A 21,594-nucleotide genomic window follows, 5' to 3' on the forward strand; every position below is an offset into this window, starting at 1 on the left:
AAACCAAAGAACTTCCACACAACCGACGTGCTGCTCCTCTTCGACAATGCGATTAATCGTCAGCCCCACTAAGCACCCAATGCAGGTGTCTGTCCCGCTTTCACTTCTCCCTTCTCTTTGTCTCGCATTTTATATTTCATCTTTTCCTTACGCTTTTGCTCCTTTTTCATATCCTGCCGGTAGGAGAGTCAATCCACTGTAGCAGTCCAACCGTTCCACAATGTAACAGGATATTACCACCCAGGGACAACAAACAATTAATTCCAGTTGGCAGGGATTGGGGGGGGGGTCGAGGGGTCCCATCTTATTATCTCCGTCTTAAAATTAAAAACCTCTCACAAAAACCGACGCTAGTGACTGACGCTTCTGTTGTGGCTGATTGTAAAAATGATTTCCCATCTATAAAAAACAGAACTCAGTCTGCAATGTGATCATGCTGAATAGACCTTGATGAGAGTTTAAAGACGAGTTCCAACAAGTGGAACATATTTTATAGCTTTCACATTCAAACCTCCTGTCTCCTGATGGAGATTCAGACCAGCCCCACTCTTAAAAATCATGTTGCAAAAGTAAATCTGCATCTGATCTGAAGACAAACTTTAATGGAGGAAATGTGAATGGACTCCACCATAGTGCAAGTCAGCAGGTTTTCATGCCTGAATTTAACTAAACAACAATTTAAGATGGACATTCTTGTGTCCATCTAGCAAGGAAACATTACCCTCATCTCACCCTGCAGACTGCTGACCCCTCATGAGCTCCAGATATAAACTTACAATCTTTTTAAACACTTTCTTGCCTGAGCCAGATGGAAGGTGCACCCAGCCATTCAGTCGTCAGGCAAAGCTTGATCAGCAAGTACGGTCATTTGTTTGTCCTCCGATCTCCATCCTCACCCTTCTCGGGCACCCCCCGCAGGGACCGCTATGTTTTATTCCTCTTGGGTGATTATGTCAGCATCTCTCTTGCCACTCCATCCATCACGATAACGGCGTTCTGCCCCGACTGGAGGATGGGGGGGTGTCATAAACCGCGCTTGACTTGTTGCCCTACCCTGCCCGCTTGGCACCAAGCCGGGGTAGTTTTGGATCAGGAGGTTGGGATGAAGGGATTGGAGAGGCACGGCGCGAGCTGAAGGGCAGGGATGGAGGAACATGCTGGCACAGCAGCAGCAGCAGCACTCCATCATGCACGAACACACAGGCAGACTTCAGCGGAGGTCAGAGGCTGCATGCCGGGGAAGAACACATGATGCTCTCAACCACCGGCTCACTTTACTCAATTACACAAACAGACGTTCACCAGCTGCACGTGAAGGACAACACATTAAAGGCGTCGCATGACTTCCTTCACGTGTGGAGGTAATGGATTGGGAAATCTCCATAACAGCTATTGGCTTTTCCCTCTTATGTTATATGTTAAGTCAGCATCCAAACCATCTACGCGCACGGCCATTCAGCTCCAATACATTGTGGCATTTTTTGCGCTGACTTTGTTCTATGCGTTAGAAATACACATTAACGTGCATGAAAAGTCAAACAGAGGACGAAGTCGCAAAGCGTGTAAGTTAACATGTTTCCAAGCAGAAACCAATATCAGCAAAAAGATATTAATGAGGTTCTAGAAAATGTTTAAGAAGTGAGAAAAAAAAAGAAAAGAAATAACTCATCCAGAGGCAACAACAGATCAATTACAACTCATCGACTTGAGCGTCATCCAAGGTCAACGCATCTCCGCATGCACGTGGAGACGTGGCGAGGCGGCGCAAGTGCATCAAGGCAATAAGTGGAGAAGGAATAAGGTTAGACCGTTTTATGGAGCATCATTGACCCCAATTTATGGGGGAGATTTACTCGACAATATTCCAGAAAGGGAAAGGCAATAAAAGGGGGATACAGACAAGAATAAAAACTGATCAAGTGAGATGAAAGTGTCAGGGAGGGAAAGTGGAGACAAAAAAAACAAACAGATGACGTCGGGAGATACAATAACATCTGAGAGGGCGAGAGCGAGGAGCGTTGGCATGATAAAGAAACAGAGGGCGTGGACGTCAGAGGAGTTGGGCTGTGTGTGTCTGTCTGTGGTGACTGATCCTGCTGTGTAACGGACAGATAAAGCTTGCTCAGCAGCATCCCTCTCATGTGCAACCTTCAGAGACCGGCGTCTGTTTTGTCCCCACTCCGCCTCCTCCTCACTCCGCTCCTCCCGACTCTATTCATGAGCTGCTCTGACTCATTCAGAGCCTGTAGGAATGAATGAGGGCGAAGCAGAGAGAGGAGGGAAGCAGTAAAGAGCAGGAAGTGTGAATCTGTTTGGAGGTAAATGCTGCAGATGCTTTTGAATCGATCAAGTTATCCTTGATTCAGAGATACTGTATTCAAGACGTTTCGGTAATTTGACCCATCTTTTATACGACTAATGATTTTTCATTCTCAATCCATTTGCTGATCATTTCTTTCTTTAAAATTTCAGAAAATAGAAAATACAGAGTGACGCCTTTAGAACAACTGTCCAAAAACTGAAAGATGGTCAATGTGCAGTGACGTGACACTTCCGCTTTATAGTTGTCCAATATTTATTACTGGCAGTGGTCATTTATACCTGGACACCATCCTACAACAAACTGAGTTTCTTATAATGTAATAAAAGATGAAACATCTGCAAAGAATGACAGGAATTCTTGGAATATACAGCACCCAGCTGTTTCCTCAGTTGCCTCGACTGTGGACAGAATTCCAGGCATAACAATAAAATGGCGTCTGAAGTGCCTTCCCCCCATCCCCCCATCCCCCGACCCCTCCTGACCCTCTGTTCTCCTCACCCCCTCACTCCTGAGAGCAGGAGCCAAAGCCGGAGCAGCAGAGAACGAAGGAGCAGAGCAACCGGAGCTGATGAGAAGGCACATTGCACCTAATGAAGCGCCCCCCCGGTTGTCAAACTAATTAACGCCGATGAATGACTTGATTTAATTGCGTGGGCAAAATAGAGGACAGAATTTCCGCTGCCTCGTCAGGAGTCAGGACACTACGGGGTTAAAATGAGTGAGGATAGAATTCACACAGCGGAAGAATCATCGGTGTCGGGCCGTTTATTTAATCATATCTGCAACTCCACACACAAGCTGAAATCAAAGCATTAACAAATGTGTGTTTATGTTTAACGTACATTCATTTGTTTCTCTCTTGTCATTGTCCCCCTATCAAAATCTGCAGCCTTTTTTACTTCTTACACCGAAATTAGCACATGGTGGTGTCATGTCGCCGATCAGAGCTCGAGTGACATTGACCTGGGGATGAATGTCGTTGTACCTTTTCACGCTGAGGACAAAAGCCAGATGTTAGTGGGTGTTTGTGAAAGAGCCTTTAGTTTATAATGAATTATGTATTGTAGCCCTCCACCTGGTTATAATCCAACAGAGCTCAGTCAGCCTCCAAACCGACCTGGGAAAGGATGGATGGATGGATGGCGGGCAGGCAGCGACACATTGACCTTGGATTTGTAGTTATCGCATTACCCTGGAGCCGTGTAATCTCTAAAAGATGCGATCACATTGTCAGCGTAACTCAGGAGCAGTGCCGCGCTGAAAGCATTATGAATCACACATTACCTTTTGACTCCGACCCCGGATAACAATAGATTTCCACACCAGCGGTATGACAGAGAAAAAAAAGAGTCTGTGAGCCACCCTACTTTATTTAACAACGGCCACTCTATGCGATACGCCATCGCACACTGCTGCACAGTCCAGCCCAAGGCCTGAGGCTGTTTGGGACATGCGGCTGCAGGCGACGGCCGTATGACAGGTGATCCATGCGGTCGCCGCCCTTTGAAAGAGAATGACAGAGAGGGAAGCCGCTTCCATGTATCCCAGTAAATGGGGGATCAATTCAGTCACGTGACACGCCAAAAAAAGACTATAAAATAGGGGGATGAAGGCATTGTCATGGCAATTGGCTGACATGGCAGTGTCTTCTTACAAGTCCTAACCTTACAGTTTTACCCAGACGGCAATGCATGAACAGTATGGCGCCTCTCTCTCTCACACACACACACACACACACACACACACACACACACACACACACACACACACACACACACACACACACACACACACACACACACACACACACACACACACACACACACACACACACACACACACACACACACACACACACACACACACACACACACACACACACACACACACACACACACACACACAGGACAGTGAAACAAACTGCATTACTAAGCTATTATATATATATATATACATATATATATATATATATATATATATATATATACACACACACATACATATATATACATACATATACAAAACAAGAATGCAACATCCCTTTCAATTCATGATGCATCATATTTTGATTCCCAAACTGATAGTATTACTGCAATGTATATGGACAATGTCCTGCATACAATATACTGTGCTGGTGGGACATAAAAAAGGGTAATATTTCATTATTTCACCCTGTGAATGTGATGACTTGGACATAAAATGATGAGGGATTTATTTCCCTGTTGGACCAGCAGACTGCATTGAAAGAAGGGACACAATGTTTCTGTGCGTTGTTATTGATTATTTTAACGATGGGCCATCCTGGTTTTGAAGTGACCCCATTGGCTGAAAAGATAAGAATCTATTCTATTCATCTATCTCTTTGTGCAACATTTAATTGAGGTAGGAAAGGTTACAGGCAATGCTGGCATCCCACAGGCAGAGCATTGGGTGGTAAAAGCCTGAGTACAAACTTCATGCCGTGCAGTGCAAACACAAAGTACGGTACGCTACAAGATGTGAATATTAAGTACAGTAAAAGGGCTTTGCAGACGGTATAGACTGGTACGGCCAAAGAGCTGAGACTTTCATCAAGCACGCGTTACTTCTAAGAACTAAATCAGGCAGAGACATCAAAGCCTCTCTGATTCAGAAGTCAATGTCCGGGGCCACCCATCAGGCTCCTGTAAGACATCACCTCTGGGCATGACCGCTCTAAGCCCCTTAAGCAGAGACATGACTAGTCACAAGGGCCTCGCAGGACTGGGGGGGGGGGGGGGTTCCCCAAGCTCACTTTGCTAAATCAAATATGTAGAAAATGAGAGAAAAGGAGAATGGATATATTTTTAGCTGTTCCCCAGCTGCAGGAGCGAGGCTACGGCACAGCAGTCAGTCGGCCGGTGAGGCGACCATCTGTCAGCCACGTGTTGTTATCCCTTCATCGGCTGATACCAGGAATAACCAAAGTAACCCGGCATAAAGATATGCATGAATGCATCTCTTACCTCTTCATGTATGTGGCATGCAAGGCTTTCCAGCAGGGCAAAGTTTGTGTGCGTGAGAGGGGTCACAACTGCGACACCAAACTACCATCTTTATGCCGATTCTGTTGCTGGACGAGAGCGTCTGAACGTGCACTGACCACAAATCTGAAGCTGCTGATGTCGACCAGAATCCACCTGAGATAGGGGGGTGATTGGAGTCTAGGGGTGTTGAAATTAATCGTTTCTACGTTGCATCGCGATGCGGAAGTGGACGATGCTGCATCGATGCAGTGATGGACAATAATTGCTTATAGATAACTGCCGTTACTTGTTGATTTTCTGACCGCGTCTGGACAATAAAGTTTTAGAGTTCAAAATTACTTCCTGGTAGTAGTAACGCCTGTCAAAGAAATAGCGGACCCAGCTCAGCCAAGAATTGATGCTGTAACCTAGCTTTTATTGTTACGCCTGTACTGTATCATTTATACAAAATAATGACACAAGACCGTGGTATGAACTAGCGTGATCCAAGAAGGAACAACAACAACTTTATTTATCACCATCAAACACTACAGCGCATCCACTCCCTTCTTCCGTTCTGCCCTTCACAATAAAAGCTCAACTTCAAATCACTCAGCATTTTGCTGAGGCAACCCAAAAACAGATTCCAATTCAAATGTAATGTTACATGAATAAATTACCTTACACTACGTTGCTGTTTGCTAAGTGTCCTTTTTTAGGTTAAAATAATAAAATAACAAAGGGAGTTCATATATATCTAACTGCTTTGATTCATTGATCAAAACGTAGCCATAATGTGCAGTAATATCAAAAATGGAAGATGCTTCGCATTGTGATGCATCCTGATGCATCGTGAAATTGAATTGAATCGTATCGTTGACAGGAAAATCGTAATTGAATCGAATTGTGAGACCAGTGAAGATTCACACCCCTATTTAATGCTACCTGTACTTTTGTGTTCCAGATTCATTGTGATGTTAGTCACAATCAGGAAGTGCTCTTGTCCTGTGATGTTTTGTAGAATACAGGTTACAGAAGTACTGTAATTTATTGCACCTTTCGAAAACATAAGGATTTATGTTTTGTTTTGATGACCATTTTCACACTAATAATGTAGATGGTAAGCTCAGCCTCTATTAATTTTGATTTATAATTTAATGTTATGACATTTATTTCAACATTTTCTTTTATGAATAAGTGCACTATATAAACTAACAGTTTGATAGCATTTTAGTATTTACTGTTGTAAATTCTCCTGTTGTCTGCTGTGGTCAGATTTAAGTGTTGTTGAGGGTTTTTTTCCATGTTCAATAAGTGTCCTTTCTTGGATAAAATAAAAGAAGAAAGGGAGTGCTTAAAGTCTGACTGCTTGTATTAACTGATGAAAATGTAGCCATGTTCAGTAAAATAAAAAATTGAGAGGGCAACGCATTGTTATGCATCGCGCTGCATCGGGATATCGAATCGAAGACAGGATAATCGTAATCGAATCGTGAGACCAGTGAAGATTCACACCCCTGTTGGAGTCTGGGAGATAGTGCAGCTGAATGCAAAGAAATACGAATGGCTAAAAGGCTATTAAGAAACGATTACGACTTTATTAACTTATGGCGTCACGGTGCTAGGGCTCTGTTTTCTTTTTTAGCAAATTAAGTATTTTATTGTGATTATTGTGTTTTCAGATTTATATGTTGTTGTTGAGATGATGAGCACTGGAATTAAAGTTGCAGTGTATTCCCCACCTCCCCATGATACAACTATAATAGAGACTAAACACACTTGTCTCTTACTAATGTGGCATGGAGCTCAACAAATCCCATTTATTTTTAAGTGAAAGTCTATTGCGACTCACAGCCGATAAAGCCTGTGGCAAACAGCGCTGTGCGTAATGCTTTTGTTATCTAATTAACATGAACTATTTCTATTTCTCTAAGATTGTTGATACAAGTGAGCGATGATTCACTTTTGATTATATTGCTATGATCCATTTCTGTCTTCACCCTCACACAGACGGGTATATCTGTCTCTAACTATCCGGGAGGAGGAGAAATATTCTCACCAACTACAGCCACTGTTATTTTTTCACTTTTTATTTATTATTTCACATTTCACCTTCTTCTCCCCTCATACAAATTCATATAATATCCCTCAGAAGTCTTGCGCACGCCACCACATTTAGGAAATCCTTTTGCCCTCGGCTGAATTGTATAATCCATCATCTTTAGTGGATTTTCCTCGGAATCAATCCTTATTGGTGTCTTTTACTCTTGGTCCTTTTACATCATTTCAACAAATACATTTTTTTCTAGCTTATACTAGACTAGCTGCTTGAGATGGATGATTAAAAGAACGTTTTAAATTGGCTGGCAGTGAAAGCCCCTCTGGTAGAGCACGGTGGAGGGGCAGGGCTACAAGAAGGAACAGGGAGTCCACTGTTGAGGCTGACTTTTTTTCTCTGGTCGAGGTGATAAGTCAACAAATTGCCCCTCTACGTCAAGATTTCAGACATTAAAGGTACAGTCAAGGTTTATAAATGTCTTTCTGGGCCAAAATATTCCATGTTGTAACTTTATAGCTTGGTCACACCGTACGAGTCATTGAAGGGAGGAAGACTGAGCATTTACCTCCAAGTGGCTTACTCCCAACTGTAGCCTCAAACACACCACTTCTGTTGCCACTCATTGTGTTTGTCTATGCACAGATATTGTTGCATCATGTGAAAGGGTGGGCAGATAATCTTTTCAGCTGAGGAGTAGCCATGAATGAGGCATCTGTGGTTGGGGTATAACCACGTTACACTCGGGGGCTGTGTGTGTGTGTGCGTGTGTGTGAATCCATGAGAGCAGTGAGTACGGGGCTTAGGTTCTAGTTTGCCACAAGGCTGCCCGTGCAACTCTTCAGCCCCTCGCACCGACAGATCTGGTTGATGGTGCACCCCTCATCTTCAACCAATGCCAAGAACTGGGCCGATTGAATTGGGCCGATTCCAAACCTACAGAGCTCACTGAGAAACATGGTAAACATCTTCATACACAGAACACCATTTCTAATAGTCTACGTCAGCTCATTCCTTGCTTTCAAGGGACAATTACGACCTATCTGACATTGCTGGAGATAACAAGGCCTCCATAATCACATTTACCGCTCGTCTTTACGCCCGCAGGTCGAGTACAAGTTCCATTTCCGTGGTAACAGCGGGGCGATTGTATTCATTGGCGTCTAAAACAAGGAAGGCTAACATATAGAATGTGATCTGAAGCATGAATACTTTCATAACTGTTCTTGTGAATATAATTACTGTGGCGGAAAAGCAAGCAGATGGAGTGACCGCGTGTAGTTCGCTCACTCCGCTCGGTGCCAATGCAGGTAAGAAGAGGACTTGACACGCTGTTGTGCAGCAGTTGTTTCTCCCACGCATGGCCACAGTGACCATCAGCGGTATTTATAAACATCTGTGCCAGTGTGACGAGGCTGCAGACCAAAGTCTCAGACCCATCAACCGCAAACTGCGTGCAGGAAGAGCAACTGAGGCAATCTTGACGTTGATGGGTCTGACACTTTTTGTCTGCAGCCTCTTCACACTGGCACAGATGTTCATATACCACAGAATGATTTCAGGAAGTGTGCCTTTTTGCAAGGCAGACCTCCACCTCCTGCACACACACACTTGTGCAAGCGCCCTGCCAGCTCTCAGCAGCTGCTCTCTCCCCATTCACACCCTGGATCATCTACCAACAAGTACCCCCCCAAAATAGGAAAAAACTAAAACGCACAAAAGCCTGAAAAGATTGGCATCAAACCAGCAGACTTTGAAAAGCATATTCATGAAGTATCCGTATCCAGCTCCAGAATCCTACTGGGTGGTTTTAATGAACTATTATACAGCATTTTCTCTCCAAACATCCAGCGAGGAGCAAAACGTTCGCCAACATCTGCAGACAACTCGTCTCTCCGTTGAGCTACAGCACGGTTGGTAACATGTTGGCTAATTAGTCTTTGTTATATAATGCACAACCAGCTTAGCGCTACATCTAGTGGGATAACAGCGCCTGGCAGAGCCGCTGTGACAGACAGATGAATGTGCACCATGGAATGTGCCCAGTCTGTTTGGCTGTTAGGCTACATTTTGTGGTCCTAGAGCATTCTTTCTCTACACGTCTGTGTGCGTTCGTGCGTGCGTGCGTGGGTGCGTGCGGCGTGTGTGCAACAGTGATCCCACAGGTCAGGAAATGTTTAGTAGCATCCATCTCCCTCAGAGTGGACTCTTGTCCATCCAGGAGGCTCGTCACAGATGGGTCTATATACTACGTTCAGCCAGCGCAGTAGAGCAACAGCTGAAGGTCAGAGGGGGACAAACCGCAATTTAAGAAATAAAAAAAAGTCTAACTAGTGAATAAAACGTTAAATGAAGCACAAAATAAAATTCTCTAAAGGTCTCACCAATGTTGCACTAGCGAGCAAATCTGTTTGTATCATATGCCCATTTGGAAAAGATAGTTTTGTTCACAATATCCTCATATCTGTGGACAATGCCACATTTTGTCCCCCAGCCTTTTTTGTTCTTACATTTATTTAAATGCCATTATCACTTCTAGCCCCAGGAGCTCTCCCTCCCTCATTCTCCTTCTTTGCAGCGCGGGGGTCAAGGACAAGAACACCCAGCTCACTGCTCTGCGGGCAGCAACACTGAAGTTGAACATTTTTGTTTCTCCGTCTTTGAAGGAAAACAAAAAGATGCTCAATGTGACATTGTGCGCTTCCTAACGGCCGAATCAACATGGCGCGCAGATTAAGCAAAGCAGATAAGATGCCCCAGAGACAGAGCTGGGGATGTGATTCGGCATGACATGTATGTACAGGCTGTCTCTATTCACTATATGTAAATATTTGATCCACAGGGATTTTCACAGGGTGGATCTCAGTCAGAGAGAGTTTCAGTTTTGGGGTTTTTTTGGGGCAGTACGCTCTGCCCTGACAGCCATCAGTCCCAGGACATGCTGAACCCCTGGCAACAGATGAGCATCTGCTAATTATTGACAACAACTCATTTCCTGGCTGGACACAAGAGGCTGAGGGAGGACATGTGTCTACTCGCGATGCTGATTAGCTCAAGCAGAGAGAAGCAAACGAAGAGAGGCTGCAGCTTTTTCCAGCACTTGCAGCCAGCAGAGATTAAAAAGGGCAAAGGACGAGTCAAGTGAAGTGACCTTGTGCTGTTTTTTTTAATACTACCACAACCTATAAAACTATTCCAAGAAAGGAAGATGAGGCAGCACAGGGGATATCATATATAAGCCATTCATGTAGACAGAAAAGAAAGAGGGGAAAAAGGCACATTGAAATGTGTTCCATGTGTAACGAGTATAGTATCACTCTGCAGTTTAATAATTAAAACAAGTTCCTAGCTATTTTAGGGGCATTATTTTATTTCAACACGGACCACAAAGAGCCAGGGAACAAGGAGCATTTCGTTTGAATGGAGCCTGCAAGAACAAAGAAGGGAAAAAAATGCCTTCCTTTTTTTTTCTGCATCGCTGAAATCAAAAGGTGTTGTTTTTTTGGTATAACTCCGATCACAAAAAAGGGTTGTGGCATTTCCCCAGGAAACTTCCCACACTGTAAAAAAAACAAAACCTGGGAACAACACAGAAAAATAACCACTCGTCGTCGGCTACTGGTGTAGAGCAATGACTAGACTCAGTCAAGTTGCGGTGGTTAAAACCCCTGCCTCTGGAAACAGCTCTCTGCCTTGTTCTGTCACTCCGACTCTGCCTGCAGACAGATTTAAGAGAAGATTGTCTGTAAAGGAATGGAGGTGGGTGAAGACGACGACGACAACAACAACAACAACAACTGTGAGGGGTTTGAAAGCACAGACGGGGTCATCGGAGGCAGAGGATCTGCCAGAGGGGTCAGTGGTTCACAGGGTGAGTCGTGGTAGCAGCAGCCAGAGCTGACAGCTCTGCGTTCTGCAGCTAAAAAAGGTTGCCTGCTGCTGCTGAGTAACCCTGAGGGCCGACAGGACCGAGTAGCAGGAGAGGGGGCAGCGATATTTAAAACCTCTGCGTGAGTAAGGGGACAGTCATGAAACTGGACCGGCCTTCTTTCTGTACGGGTGCCAGCCTCTGACGGGGCCCAAACGTGGACCCTAACCGATCCCTGAAATGTGATCCGTCAGCCTGGAGGGGCAGAGGGGGAGGGGGGGGGGGGGCCGGACCTCCTCTGTGTGTGTGCACAATCTGCATTTGCTATGGCTGCTGCTGAGTAGAACAGGACACACCGTTTAATGAGATTGACTGAGCGAGCACAAGAGGGGTCGAGCCAGGACCTCGGCAAAAAAATTTTAAACAGTGAGGTTCGACTGACAACTAACTATTCATTTTTTTCTCTCTCTAATCTGCAGGGAACACACACACACACTCTGTGTGTGTATGAAGCGGATGAAGCCTTAATATCAGCATAAGCCACTGACAAACCCATGTCGATCAACCACCGCTTGTAACATTTCTTCTAGAGCGGTGAGTAAACAGCAAACAGCGGTTGATGCTGTGTAACTTTAACAAATGCTTACATAAAGTACCTTTAAAGCTGTTTTTTTCCCTCTCTCCTTAGCGAACACACAGTCCCTATGCATCAAGCAGGAGCTACGTCAGAAGCCCTTTTCGTGAGTATCTAACAAGATATTAATAATGAACGAGCACTAATAGCAAGCAATGGTATGTAGTTCGAAAGTCACCTGCTTTTGGAAACTAGTTAATGCAGAGGCAGCGAGACGGTGTTGGCCAGGAGGAATCAATTAACCTTATCCTGCATGTAGAGAGGAGGGCATGTTCTGCATGCAAAGCGGCTGCGGAGTCTAGACAGTGAAGAGGTTGTCAAAGAACAACAGCGCATAAACCCAAAAGGGGTAATACAATTTCTGTTTATGCATCTCTACTGACTAGTAATGTGAACATATGCAGACCTGACCGCTCCATTCATCCCACATCAATAACAGCTCCTCAGCATCATTAGCTTGTAAATCACAGAGGATGGGGTCACAGCCACTGTCCAAATTTTTGTAATGGACAAACAAATCAATGAGGAGAATCTTCTAGATTATTGGTCGCCTCGATCCGCGCGTCACTGCGTTTGCCAAATCAGATTGAGACGGTGAAGGATTGCCGGAGAACAAACAGTAATTCATGAAAAACGGAGCCAACAGAACAAGTGCGTGAGATCGTAACAGGGTTTTTTTCAGTTCATCCTTCGCCGTGATTTTTTGGGGGCCGAAGGACTGAAACACCACGGAGCAGCCTTCACACAAGATGGAGAGGCTTCTCAGAAAACGGGCACAGACAAACGTTCACCATAGTAACACAAAGAATGGTGCACTGTAAATCTGTTGGAGCAGAAAGAGAGAATGGACTGAGGGCGGAGCGGTGGAATGTGCATACCGTGGTTTCTTTAAAGGCTTGAGCTAGCACTTCTTGTGTAGATGAAAACTAGACGTCCTTTTTAAAAAAGAGGGATATCTGCAAGGGCAAGTGAACTGTACAAGACTTTCACCGTTTGCTCTCAAACTGGAGGTACAGTTAGAGGTAAAGTTCAGATGCCGTGCCCGTGACATTGCCATGGTGACGTGGGGCCAGAGCTGGGAAACGGGGTGATGGGGTCAGAGGGAATGCCCTACTCTGTGCATGCATGCCTACACAAAGAAAACTGGAAAAAAAAAAAAGATAATGCTCGCACTCGCACTCGCACACACACACACACACACACACACACACACACACACACACACACACACACACACACACACACACACACACACACACACACACACACACACACACACACACACACACACACACACACACACACACACACACACACACACACACACACACACACACACACACACACACACACACACACAAACACTCGCACCCTCTTCAAGGAAACCGAGTACCCTTCATTGTAAACTGCATTGTCCTACAAAAGTGAGCGGCTCCTCCCCTCTGAGCCAGTGCAAATTGAGATGGGGTTTACATTAATGGGTTTGTGGGGGGAGGACCACCACAGGGTATGTCTGGGGGAAGCCTCCTCAGGATATTGGTGGACTAACGGGTTTAGCAGTGCAAGCTCTCGAGAGGGAGATTTCTTTTTAGAAAAATCATTGTGCCTTTTTTTTTGCGTATTTCTTAAACTTTTCAAAAGAACAGATATATTTTTTTGAGTTGGGAACATCCATTCAAACCAGCATGAATGCAAATGACTCCCGGGCTCCTCATTCATGAACCAAACACCACCGCAGCAAATGTGAAAAGACGAGAACGCACTCAAAACACTTGAACGATAAAACTGAAGCTCAGTTGCCATGGTTATTGAAAGTAATAGAAAAATCAGAGGACATTTTTCCCTCGCGTGTCAGCTCGCTCTGACATGTCGGAACATGTTTCTGTTTTCCCCAAACAATGTTTTTAACAGATTATCTCTGTGAATCCTCAGCCACCAAGGTCACCAGAGCAAGTGCCACGTTTTTGATGGATGCCTGATGAAAAGGGGGGGATTAAAAAAAATATCAAGGAGCCTCACAACCCTGTGGTGCATTTGCTGTGGAACACCTTTGCCTATAGGTGAGGCCGGGACACGTTGCTGTCCGATTTTGTTCTCTCCTCGCTCTCCTGGCCGGTTCAATTGCTTTATGCTGCATTGGCTCCCTGTGACGCAGGGTTCCGATCAATACTGGGCCTCGAGGGCAGCGGCGCAGGCAGGAAGAGGATTCGACAGCGACAGCGACTGTACCTCGGTGATGTTTGTCGGGAAACATTCCTACTCACACAGATGTGCCCAAACAAAACAGACAGATATCCAGATGTACACATGCTCGAATAACCGCACCCACTGACATAATTGGTCAATTAAACAGAAGATTAATTGCCCCACAATAGAATGTAATCATTCATCAAGCACACATTCAAACATTCAGTGGTTCTAGCATCGGAAATGAAACGATTCTGTCACTGTCGATTGAAATTTACAGTACAAATAGTTCACTGTTGGTCGGACAAAAGACACAGCAGTGCTTTCGTTTGAATACGAAGCCCAAGCGCTGTGACGTTTTCCAATATTATTCATGTTTTTCTAGATTGAACATAGACCCATCTGAGTCACGGATCATTATGACAGCACTCATTCGATGAAGCACCGCACAAAAGGTCAGTGGGACAGTGACCATCTGTGCAAGACACCGCACCAGATTGAGGGGCGCCCCGTGTCCCAATAACTCAAGAGTGTGCGGACGGAGAGAGAGGGATTACTCCTCCGATCATGAGCTACTCTGTAGGCTACGTCGAGTATGTGGTATGGAGCATGCAGCCAATCATTCGCAGCGAAACCATTAAGGCCAGCCGAGCCCGCGCATACCGGATAAATTACACGATACCCGAGACGCCGAGGAATGTCTGAAATGATTTAAAGGACGAACGCAGCGGTACGCGAGTATAGAAAACAATCTGCAAACACTAAAAACACAGTGGCACCCTGTCCTTTCTGGCTAAACGTGAGAGCACGTTGCTTTATTGCTGCCAGCCGGCTGAGCACGGAGCAGTATTTTGCACACACACACACACACACAGACAGAAAACACTGGACCATTAATCATGAGCAACCCAGTTCTGCTTCTCGTCCCGCACTCCTCTCTCATGTGCTTCTGGCCCAAGGTTGACTATGCAGTCTCTGTATTAACCTCAGTGTGGTGCAGAGGTTGCATGCGGGTAAGATTAAATCAAAAGGACCGAGGGCTGGGGGCTGGGGGCTGGGGTGGGGGATGCATTGTTTCATACATGCACACAACCCTATGGGTAAACATCAGCAAGACCAAACCAGATAAACCTATCAAAATGCTTTTTTTTCCTATTTTTAATGGAAATTCAATCAATGAAAAGCCAATTGATAACTGTGTGTATGGATAATTTACTCTAATTGTGTTAGAGACCACAGACTGTGTAACCCAAGACCTCTGCATCCCTGCAGTCACACTCCAGACTTGCACTGTTCAAATGTAGTAGTCTGTGTTTATTCTAACAAATCCATCATGTCTGGCTTGCGTAAAAAAACCAACACCTAATTGCCGTCCAACATTATTCCTTCACTTTTCGTAAATGAGAAGAGAAAAGAAAATCTCTCACAGGATGGAAATGATTCATTCTCTCTGACTAGAGTGCTTACACGTTATTCTGGCCTGCTGTTCACCTAGTGGTGCACCTCAGGATGGCTTACCCAGGTAGAGAGACGCGTTCTCTTTCTTCACATTGTCGTCCAGGTAGGTGGGCCCCAGGGTGTAGATCGGCGTCGACCCCATGCCGACAAGTATCTGGGCACAGATGAATAGAGCCACGTACAGGTTGTGCTCGTTGCCCTCCTGGTCGCGGGGGCATGACGCGACGTCGAGCTCCCGCCCGCTGCTGTTGCCGCTCTGACAGAGGCCTTCGTGGCCCGCCGACAAGTTCACCTCCTGGATCTGGTAGGGTGGCGAGATGAAGTGGGGCAGGGAGAACAATGCTGCCCCGACAGCGATGATCACACCACCCACAGCCAGCCAGCGTGGCCTCTGACCCCTGCCGCCAAAATAGGAGATGAAGACCACCACCAGCAGGCTGCCGATGTCGAAGCAGCTGACCAGCAGGCCGGACTCTGAGCTGCGGAGACTGTAGCGCTTCTCAATGGTGGTGATGACGCTGCTCAGGTAGCCCGAAACCATCAGCGACTGGATGAACGTCAGGTAGCACATGCAGAACAGGAAGCAGCGCGAGTCCCTCAGGATGACCCGCACATACTTCCTGGCTGGGATGCGAATAAGGCGGGTGAGAGAGAAACCAAGTTTCTTGCCCCCAGGGCCACCGGCCTTGTGGCCCTCCGCAGTCAGAGCGTTGCTGAGCCCCACCATGCTGGAGGCGGAGGGGGAGAAGTCTGTCCTGGAGGAGGGGGACTCCGCTTGGCTCGAGTCTGGGGTCTTCGGCTGGAGCTCGCAGCCCTCGTCCACGACCACACAGGCGCATGCTGTGTCGAGCAGCCGGGGCTCCGCAGCCTCGCGATCCGGCGGACAGGGGCCATTCAGGATGGGTAAGCTCTTGGATTTGAAGCTGTTCTCTGGCTCCGTGTACTGGTCCTGGAGCTCGCGGATCTCCAGGGACTCAGACAGGTCGCTCCCCGTCTCGTCATTGTCCGACGAGGTCATGGCGCCGCTGGACTTTCAGCTTGGGTCGGCCCCTGGCTGCGCTGACTGGTCGGTCAGTGACTAGACCCACATGAGGACACAGTGGAGCTGCTGCAGGGCTGGTTGCTGGAGCGGGGACTGCCCTGCCAGTGGGACCGGGTCGGACCGAGCCCCTCTAGTTATGTGCATGTTGTGTTCCACAATTCTTTTTAAGAAGCACTCCAGGATCAATGTGTCCTTGCAACAAGCCTCTGAACAATGATAGTGTTATCTTGACTGACAACACAAGAACATCACCCTCTTTAATTTAGTAATTTATAGTCTTGTCTCTTTGATTTGTTGACAATAAATAGCCTACAATTAAAAAAAAAAAACATGTAAATAACAATAAGGGACTGTAAAGTTGCCCTCGTCTAGTTTCCAATGTTGATTTTATGGCTCTTTGTTAGAAGCTTGGGGTTTTTTGTTTGTTTCCTTTGTCCGAGAGCTTTTGCAGCATCCTAGAAAGAAGATAAAAACACGAAATATAAACATTAATATAACATATAGGTACACATCTATATTGCTATCTAATTTCCACCTGTTTAGATTACTGGCATCCCGTTAATATGTCCCCACTGGATCAAACTGGTCCTTTCGTATCGCTAAATTGCCGGACACAAAAAAAAACACATGCCATCCCCCAAAAACTGAATGATCAAAGCCTACTCGAATAAAAACAGCTGTCTGGATGTCGACCTGTCGCAGCGGGGGAGATGGTGATACCAGCTGAGCTCTTCTCCTTTTTGTCAAACGCGAGAAATACACACGAGAGAACAAAAGACCACGCTGTCCGCAAACGTCTCAGTCGATACTTTGAAAAAGAAATTGAACGCCCCCCCGTCCGATTTCTCCCAGCGACAACAAGTCTCGGCCTCGGATAGAAACGCGGACGAATTGATATTTGCCATAACTTCTGAGCGAGGCATGGAGGCGGAGAGGAGGCTGTGGTACTCACCCCCGGGACGGACGGAGGTAGCCCGTTGTTCTCCGCGGAGCGAGCGCTCGCTGAATGAACGGCGCTCGGTGCAGACGACTGCTGCTGCTGGTTAGCGAAGTGCTGCGTTCAAATGCTGTCGGGAAAAATAGTTACATTTAAGAGTTCGGGGGTTAACCGAATAGGGGGAAACAACAGGGGAGATAGTTCCATTTTTCATCGCGTCATCTCAGGACATAAAAAAATGTGATAGTGATAGTGATAGTTACACATACGAATTTGGTAAGAAAAAAAAAAGTTTTCAACTATATTAACGATGTTAGACGTTCCCCTACTGTATTTATGGCGCTACTACTGCGCTGTTTGAGCTCAAAACTGTTCAAAAAACATTCACCGTCTCTTGGTCTCTTTTTTCCCTATTTTTTCCACATACGAACACTAATACACGTCAAGTCTCATCTACAACTTTGAGCCAGCAGGGTCACCCCGGACGGAGAGAGGGGAACGCGAACGCAGCAGATCGTGGTGGGTGATTGTTTTCACGTGGGCCACTTCGGGACTTGTAGTTCCTTTCGTCGGCCCGATGCGGGCTCACGCACACACGTTTGACCCCATATGGAAAGCGGAGTCGATAGACAACGACTCCCCGAGACATAAGCCTCTGGATACTTGTAGAAAATACGGCACATCCACGTTTCCCCCCTCCGGCCAATTGCGACTACAGCGCGCCTGGGACTCCATGTACCGACATGCAGTGCGGCCCCATATGGTGTCTCGGTTAGTCCACTACGTCATGTGAACACAGTAGGGACCCTCTGCTGACCCAGCAGTCATCGACTGGTCACAGGCTCGTGTGGACAATGGTCTCTGTGCCACTGATGCAATAAACGTGTGGCGGAGGAGTCGGTTTAATTTCTCCAGAGAAAAGAGTAGAGGCAGCCCCGGCGGAAATAACCTCTCAACACTTGTACTGGAGAAATACAGCTAATGTACCTTTTTTTTTATTTTTATGAATGAAGCTGCAGTCAACATGATACAATCCCATTGGTATGGATTGTAGACCACAAATAATCAGCTTTGTCCTTGATGTTACTAACGTCAGAACAACATGAGGTGAAAGTAATATTATTGTAAAATGTAAATTAAAAGCATTCATCCTGTATTGGTCATTTATAAGTCAAAATAAACATTAGCAATTTTTTTTTCATTCTCCTTTAGAATTCTGCCTCATTAAGGTTGAATGCAAACACGTACACTGACAAGGAATGACCTGTACATGTTTGAGATGGAGTCGACTCCCAGTGGCTGTCAGGTGGATGGATGACTTTCTCCGAGGTCATTAATTCATTGGGCGACGCTGGGTGATCAATCTCACTCCTCCTCCTCCTCTCATTCGGATGCTCTCCGGTTCCTCTTTGGAGGTCATGCAAGTCGCCTAAATGTCAAATGTCTGCTTCACCAACCGAAAACTGGTTTGAGCGTGGGAAAATGTCTACTATTTTTGTGATATCTACACAAGGTTTTCCCACAGTGTGCAGGTTTACACAGTCTCCCATCTCTTTGGTGTCTAAGAGAGAATGACCATCTCTCTCAACAGTTAACCAACAGGGATCAATGAAAGCATCACGGTCCATCATCGTCGTCTCTGTTCGAGGGGGGTTTTCATCTCTGTCTGCTGCAGGCCGATCAATACCACAAACCACCGTGAATACACAGCTGCATAAAAGGATACGAGGAATTATTCAACAGATAATGGCACTGTGTCATGTCCATTGTGCTGTTGTTGCACTTCTGCAAGTATAGTTGCGGTAGAAGATCTGTTACAGAGGACAAACTCTAATTCTAATGGGTTTTTTTTAATTGCTGTTAATGATTGTGAAAACTAGTTTGAAAGCCTTGAGTGTTGGAATGAGGTGTAGCTGTAGCCTGTACACTCCTTGTTTCATTTGCAATTGCAGCACGACATTTAATACGTCTTTCTTTCGAACAGCCAATGTCAGGTCAACCCAACCACAAATATCTCATATAAGTTGGTGGTATTGGTAAGAGCATGTTGTTCTTGTCGAGGTTACCCCCCACTGAGTGATAAGGCTCACATTTTCACTGGAACTGTCTCATTTTGGAAAAAACAACAACAATGTTACATCAAAATGATTTGCATATCTGCATTCTCCCATGAAAAAATCTGTACCTGGTGGCTTTAAAACCCTTGAATCTACAGTTACTCAGTAGAGTCTATACCTCTGCCAAGGCCAAGCAAGCCTACACACGATCGTGTTGCTCTTACCTCATATATCTATACATATTTAATACATATATATTTAAAGAATGTGGGGGGGGAAAAATGTCCATGAGCTGCCTCTTAATCTACATCCTGACCAAAATTTAGTTGATTCTTCTGAGGTCTAGGTCCCATCCCCAGACCAAGTTTGGTAGAAATAAGCTTACTAGTTTTTGCATAATCCTGCTAACAGACACACCAACAAACAGATACAGGTGAAAATGTATCCTCCTTGGCGGAGGTCATTAACAGGCATTTGGAAAAGGCACCTCAGTTGACCGGGCAGACAACAATTGCGTCGGTTAGTGACATTATTTGTTGGAGTATAATCAATGTTTATGCAATGTGTACTGATATATTACAGTTTATGCATGTGGTTTGGTGTGGCAGATGCTCTTGACCTTAGTTATTGTTATCGGCCTATATCTTTAAATGTGGCAAAAGCAGAGGATAATATAATCCAATGCAATTCTGTAATAGTAGTACTCAGGTAGGAGGAGCTGAAGATGTTCAAGTAGAAGAATATGAAAATGCAACATGTATGTGTTTATTGTCCACAGCAGCTTTTTCTCCAGCCAAATGCCATGAGTTGGGAAAAGATAGTGAAGCTGTACAGTTGGTCCGGAGACATCCATGACCTTTCTTAAAACAGAGGGAGAGAGTGGAGACTTCGCAGATGACAAGAGCAGCCTTTTCCAACAGTTGATATGTTCACGTCTCCTCGGAAATAGTTTCGGGGTGGTGGAGCAGTGTGAAACTTTGGGAGAATTTGGCTTGGATGCCATGCGCCATCAGAAGAATGTATTTTGGAGCAGAGAAACATACGGAGCCCTGTGTGAACTGCTGAATTAGTACAATAGATTCATGCCTGTTTACAAAGCTTTCCTTCATATGAAAAAAAATTCCCACACTCATTGCCAGTTGTTAATGTCATTTTAGCATTTCTCAGCATAAAATACCCAGCGTCCTATTATAACCTAAAAGAAAACAGTTAATTACTCACAAAGGTCAAAACTCCAACATACTTAACCTATCAACATTGTATGGGAATATTATGACTGGTGTAACAGAGAAATTGATAATTCCCTGTAGACAGTGATAACACTTTATAGTCACAGTAGAATGCATTATGATCATTTAAATATGGTGTGATGTAGTGTTACAGAGAGATAATTCAGTGGCACTGTAAACTCCAACTGATGGCAGAAGAGGAAGTCTTCTTGTCTTGGATGCAATGACCTGAAGGAGCAGTGAGGAGGGAAATACAACAGCGCCCTCTAGTGCACAAACGCGAATAGTGAAGCCAAGGATCTGCAGTGCGGTTGTAATTTGTACTTCTGGCCCACAGATGGCGCTCTGTGCTCAAGGTTCCCAGCATCACACAGAGGTCTGAGCAACATCGTGTCCAAGGTCAATGTAACTTCACTGGATTCAACTTTACATAACGACTACTGCACCTAGACAGTGTTCATTATATAATTCAAAGCAAAGACAAAATCTACATTTCGTTACATGACTTACAATCATCTTTTTCAAGGGGCCACTGATTTTTAGACATGCAGATTTATTTAACTGTCATGAGGATTTCTACTCAGCCCATGAAAACTGTTGCACAATGTCTTCTGTTGCCCCAGAGAGAGCTGTCTGAGCTCATCAGGTTATCCACGATAGTTGTTGTTGTGTGTGTTTTCCCCAGAAACCCGCTTTAATGCTATGGGAAGAGTTGGACTGATGTGGGTTCACACTGTATTAAAAGATACACTTGTCATATTGAGCAGCATTAGTTGGGAAATTTGGTATTGTTGCATCTGCTGCATTGATTTTGACAAT

General features: G+C 45.3%; 1 protein-coding gene across 2 annotated transcripts in view; it reads right to left on the bottom strand.

Moving 5' to 3' along the window:
* Positions 1-17,619, bottom strand: part of LOC118291078 (solute carrier organic anion transporter family member 5A1) — a 39,313-nt gene extending 21,694 nt beyond the window's left edge. Inside the window, exons 1-2 of one of the 2 annotated variants that reach the window (XM_047329784.1) lie at positions 17,505-17,619; positions 15,571-17,007 (exon numbers count right to left, since the gene is read on the bottom strand). In XM_047329784.1, the coding sequence (XP_047185740.1) occupies positions 15,571-16,528 (958 nt within the window). In that variant the 5' untranslated portion in view covers positions 16,529-17,007; positions 17,505-17,619. The remainder of the gene's footprint in view (positions 1-15,570; positions 17,008-17,504) is intronic. The other variant, XM_035618996.2, reaches the window with a different exon arrangement.
* Between the last annotated feature and the right edge of the window lie 3,975 nt (positions 17,620-21,594).

This window comes from Scophthalmus maximus, chromosome 21, assembly GCF_022379125.1.
Source record: "Scophthalmus maximus strain ysfricsl-2021 chromosome 21, ASM2237912v1, whole genome shotgun sequence".
Lineage (NCBI taxonomy): Eukaryota > Metazoa > Chordata > Actinopteri > Pleuronectiformes > Scophthalmidae > Scophthalmus > Scophthalmus maximus.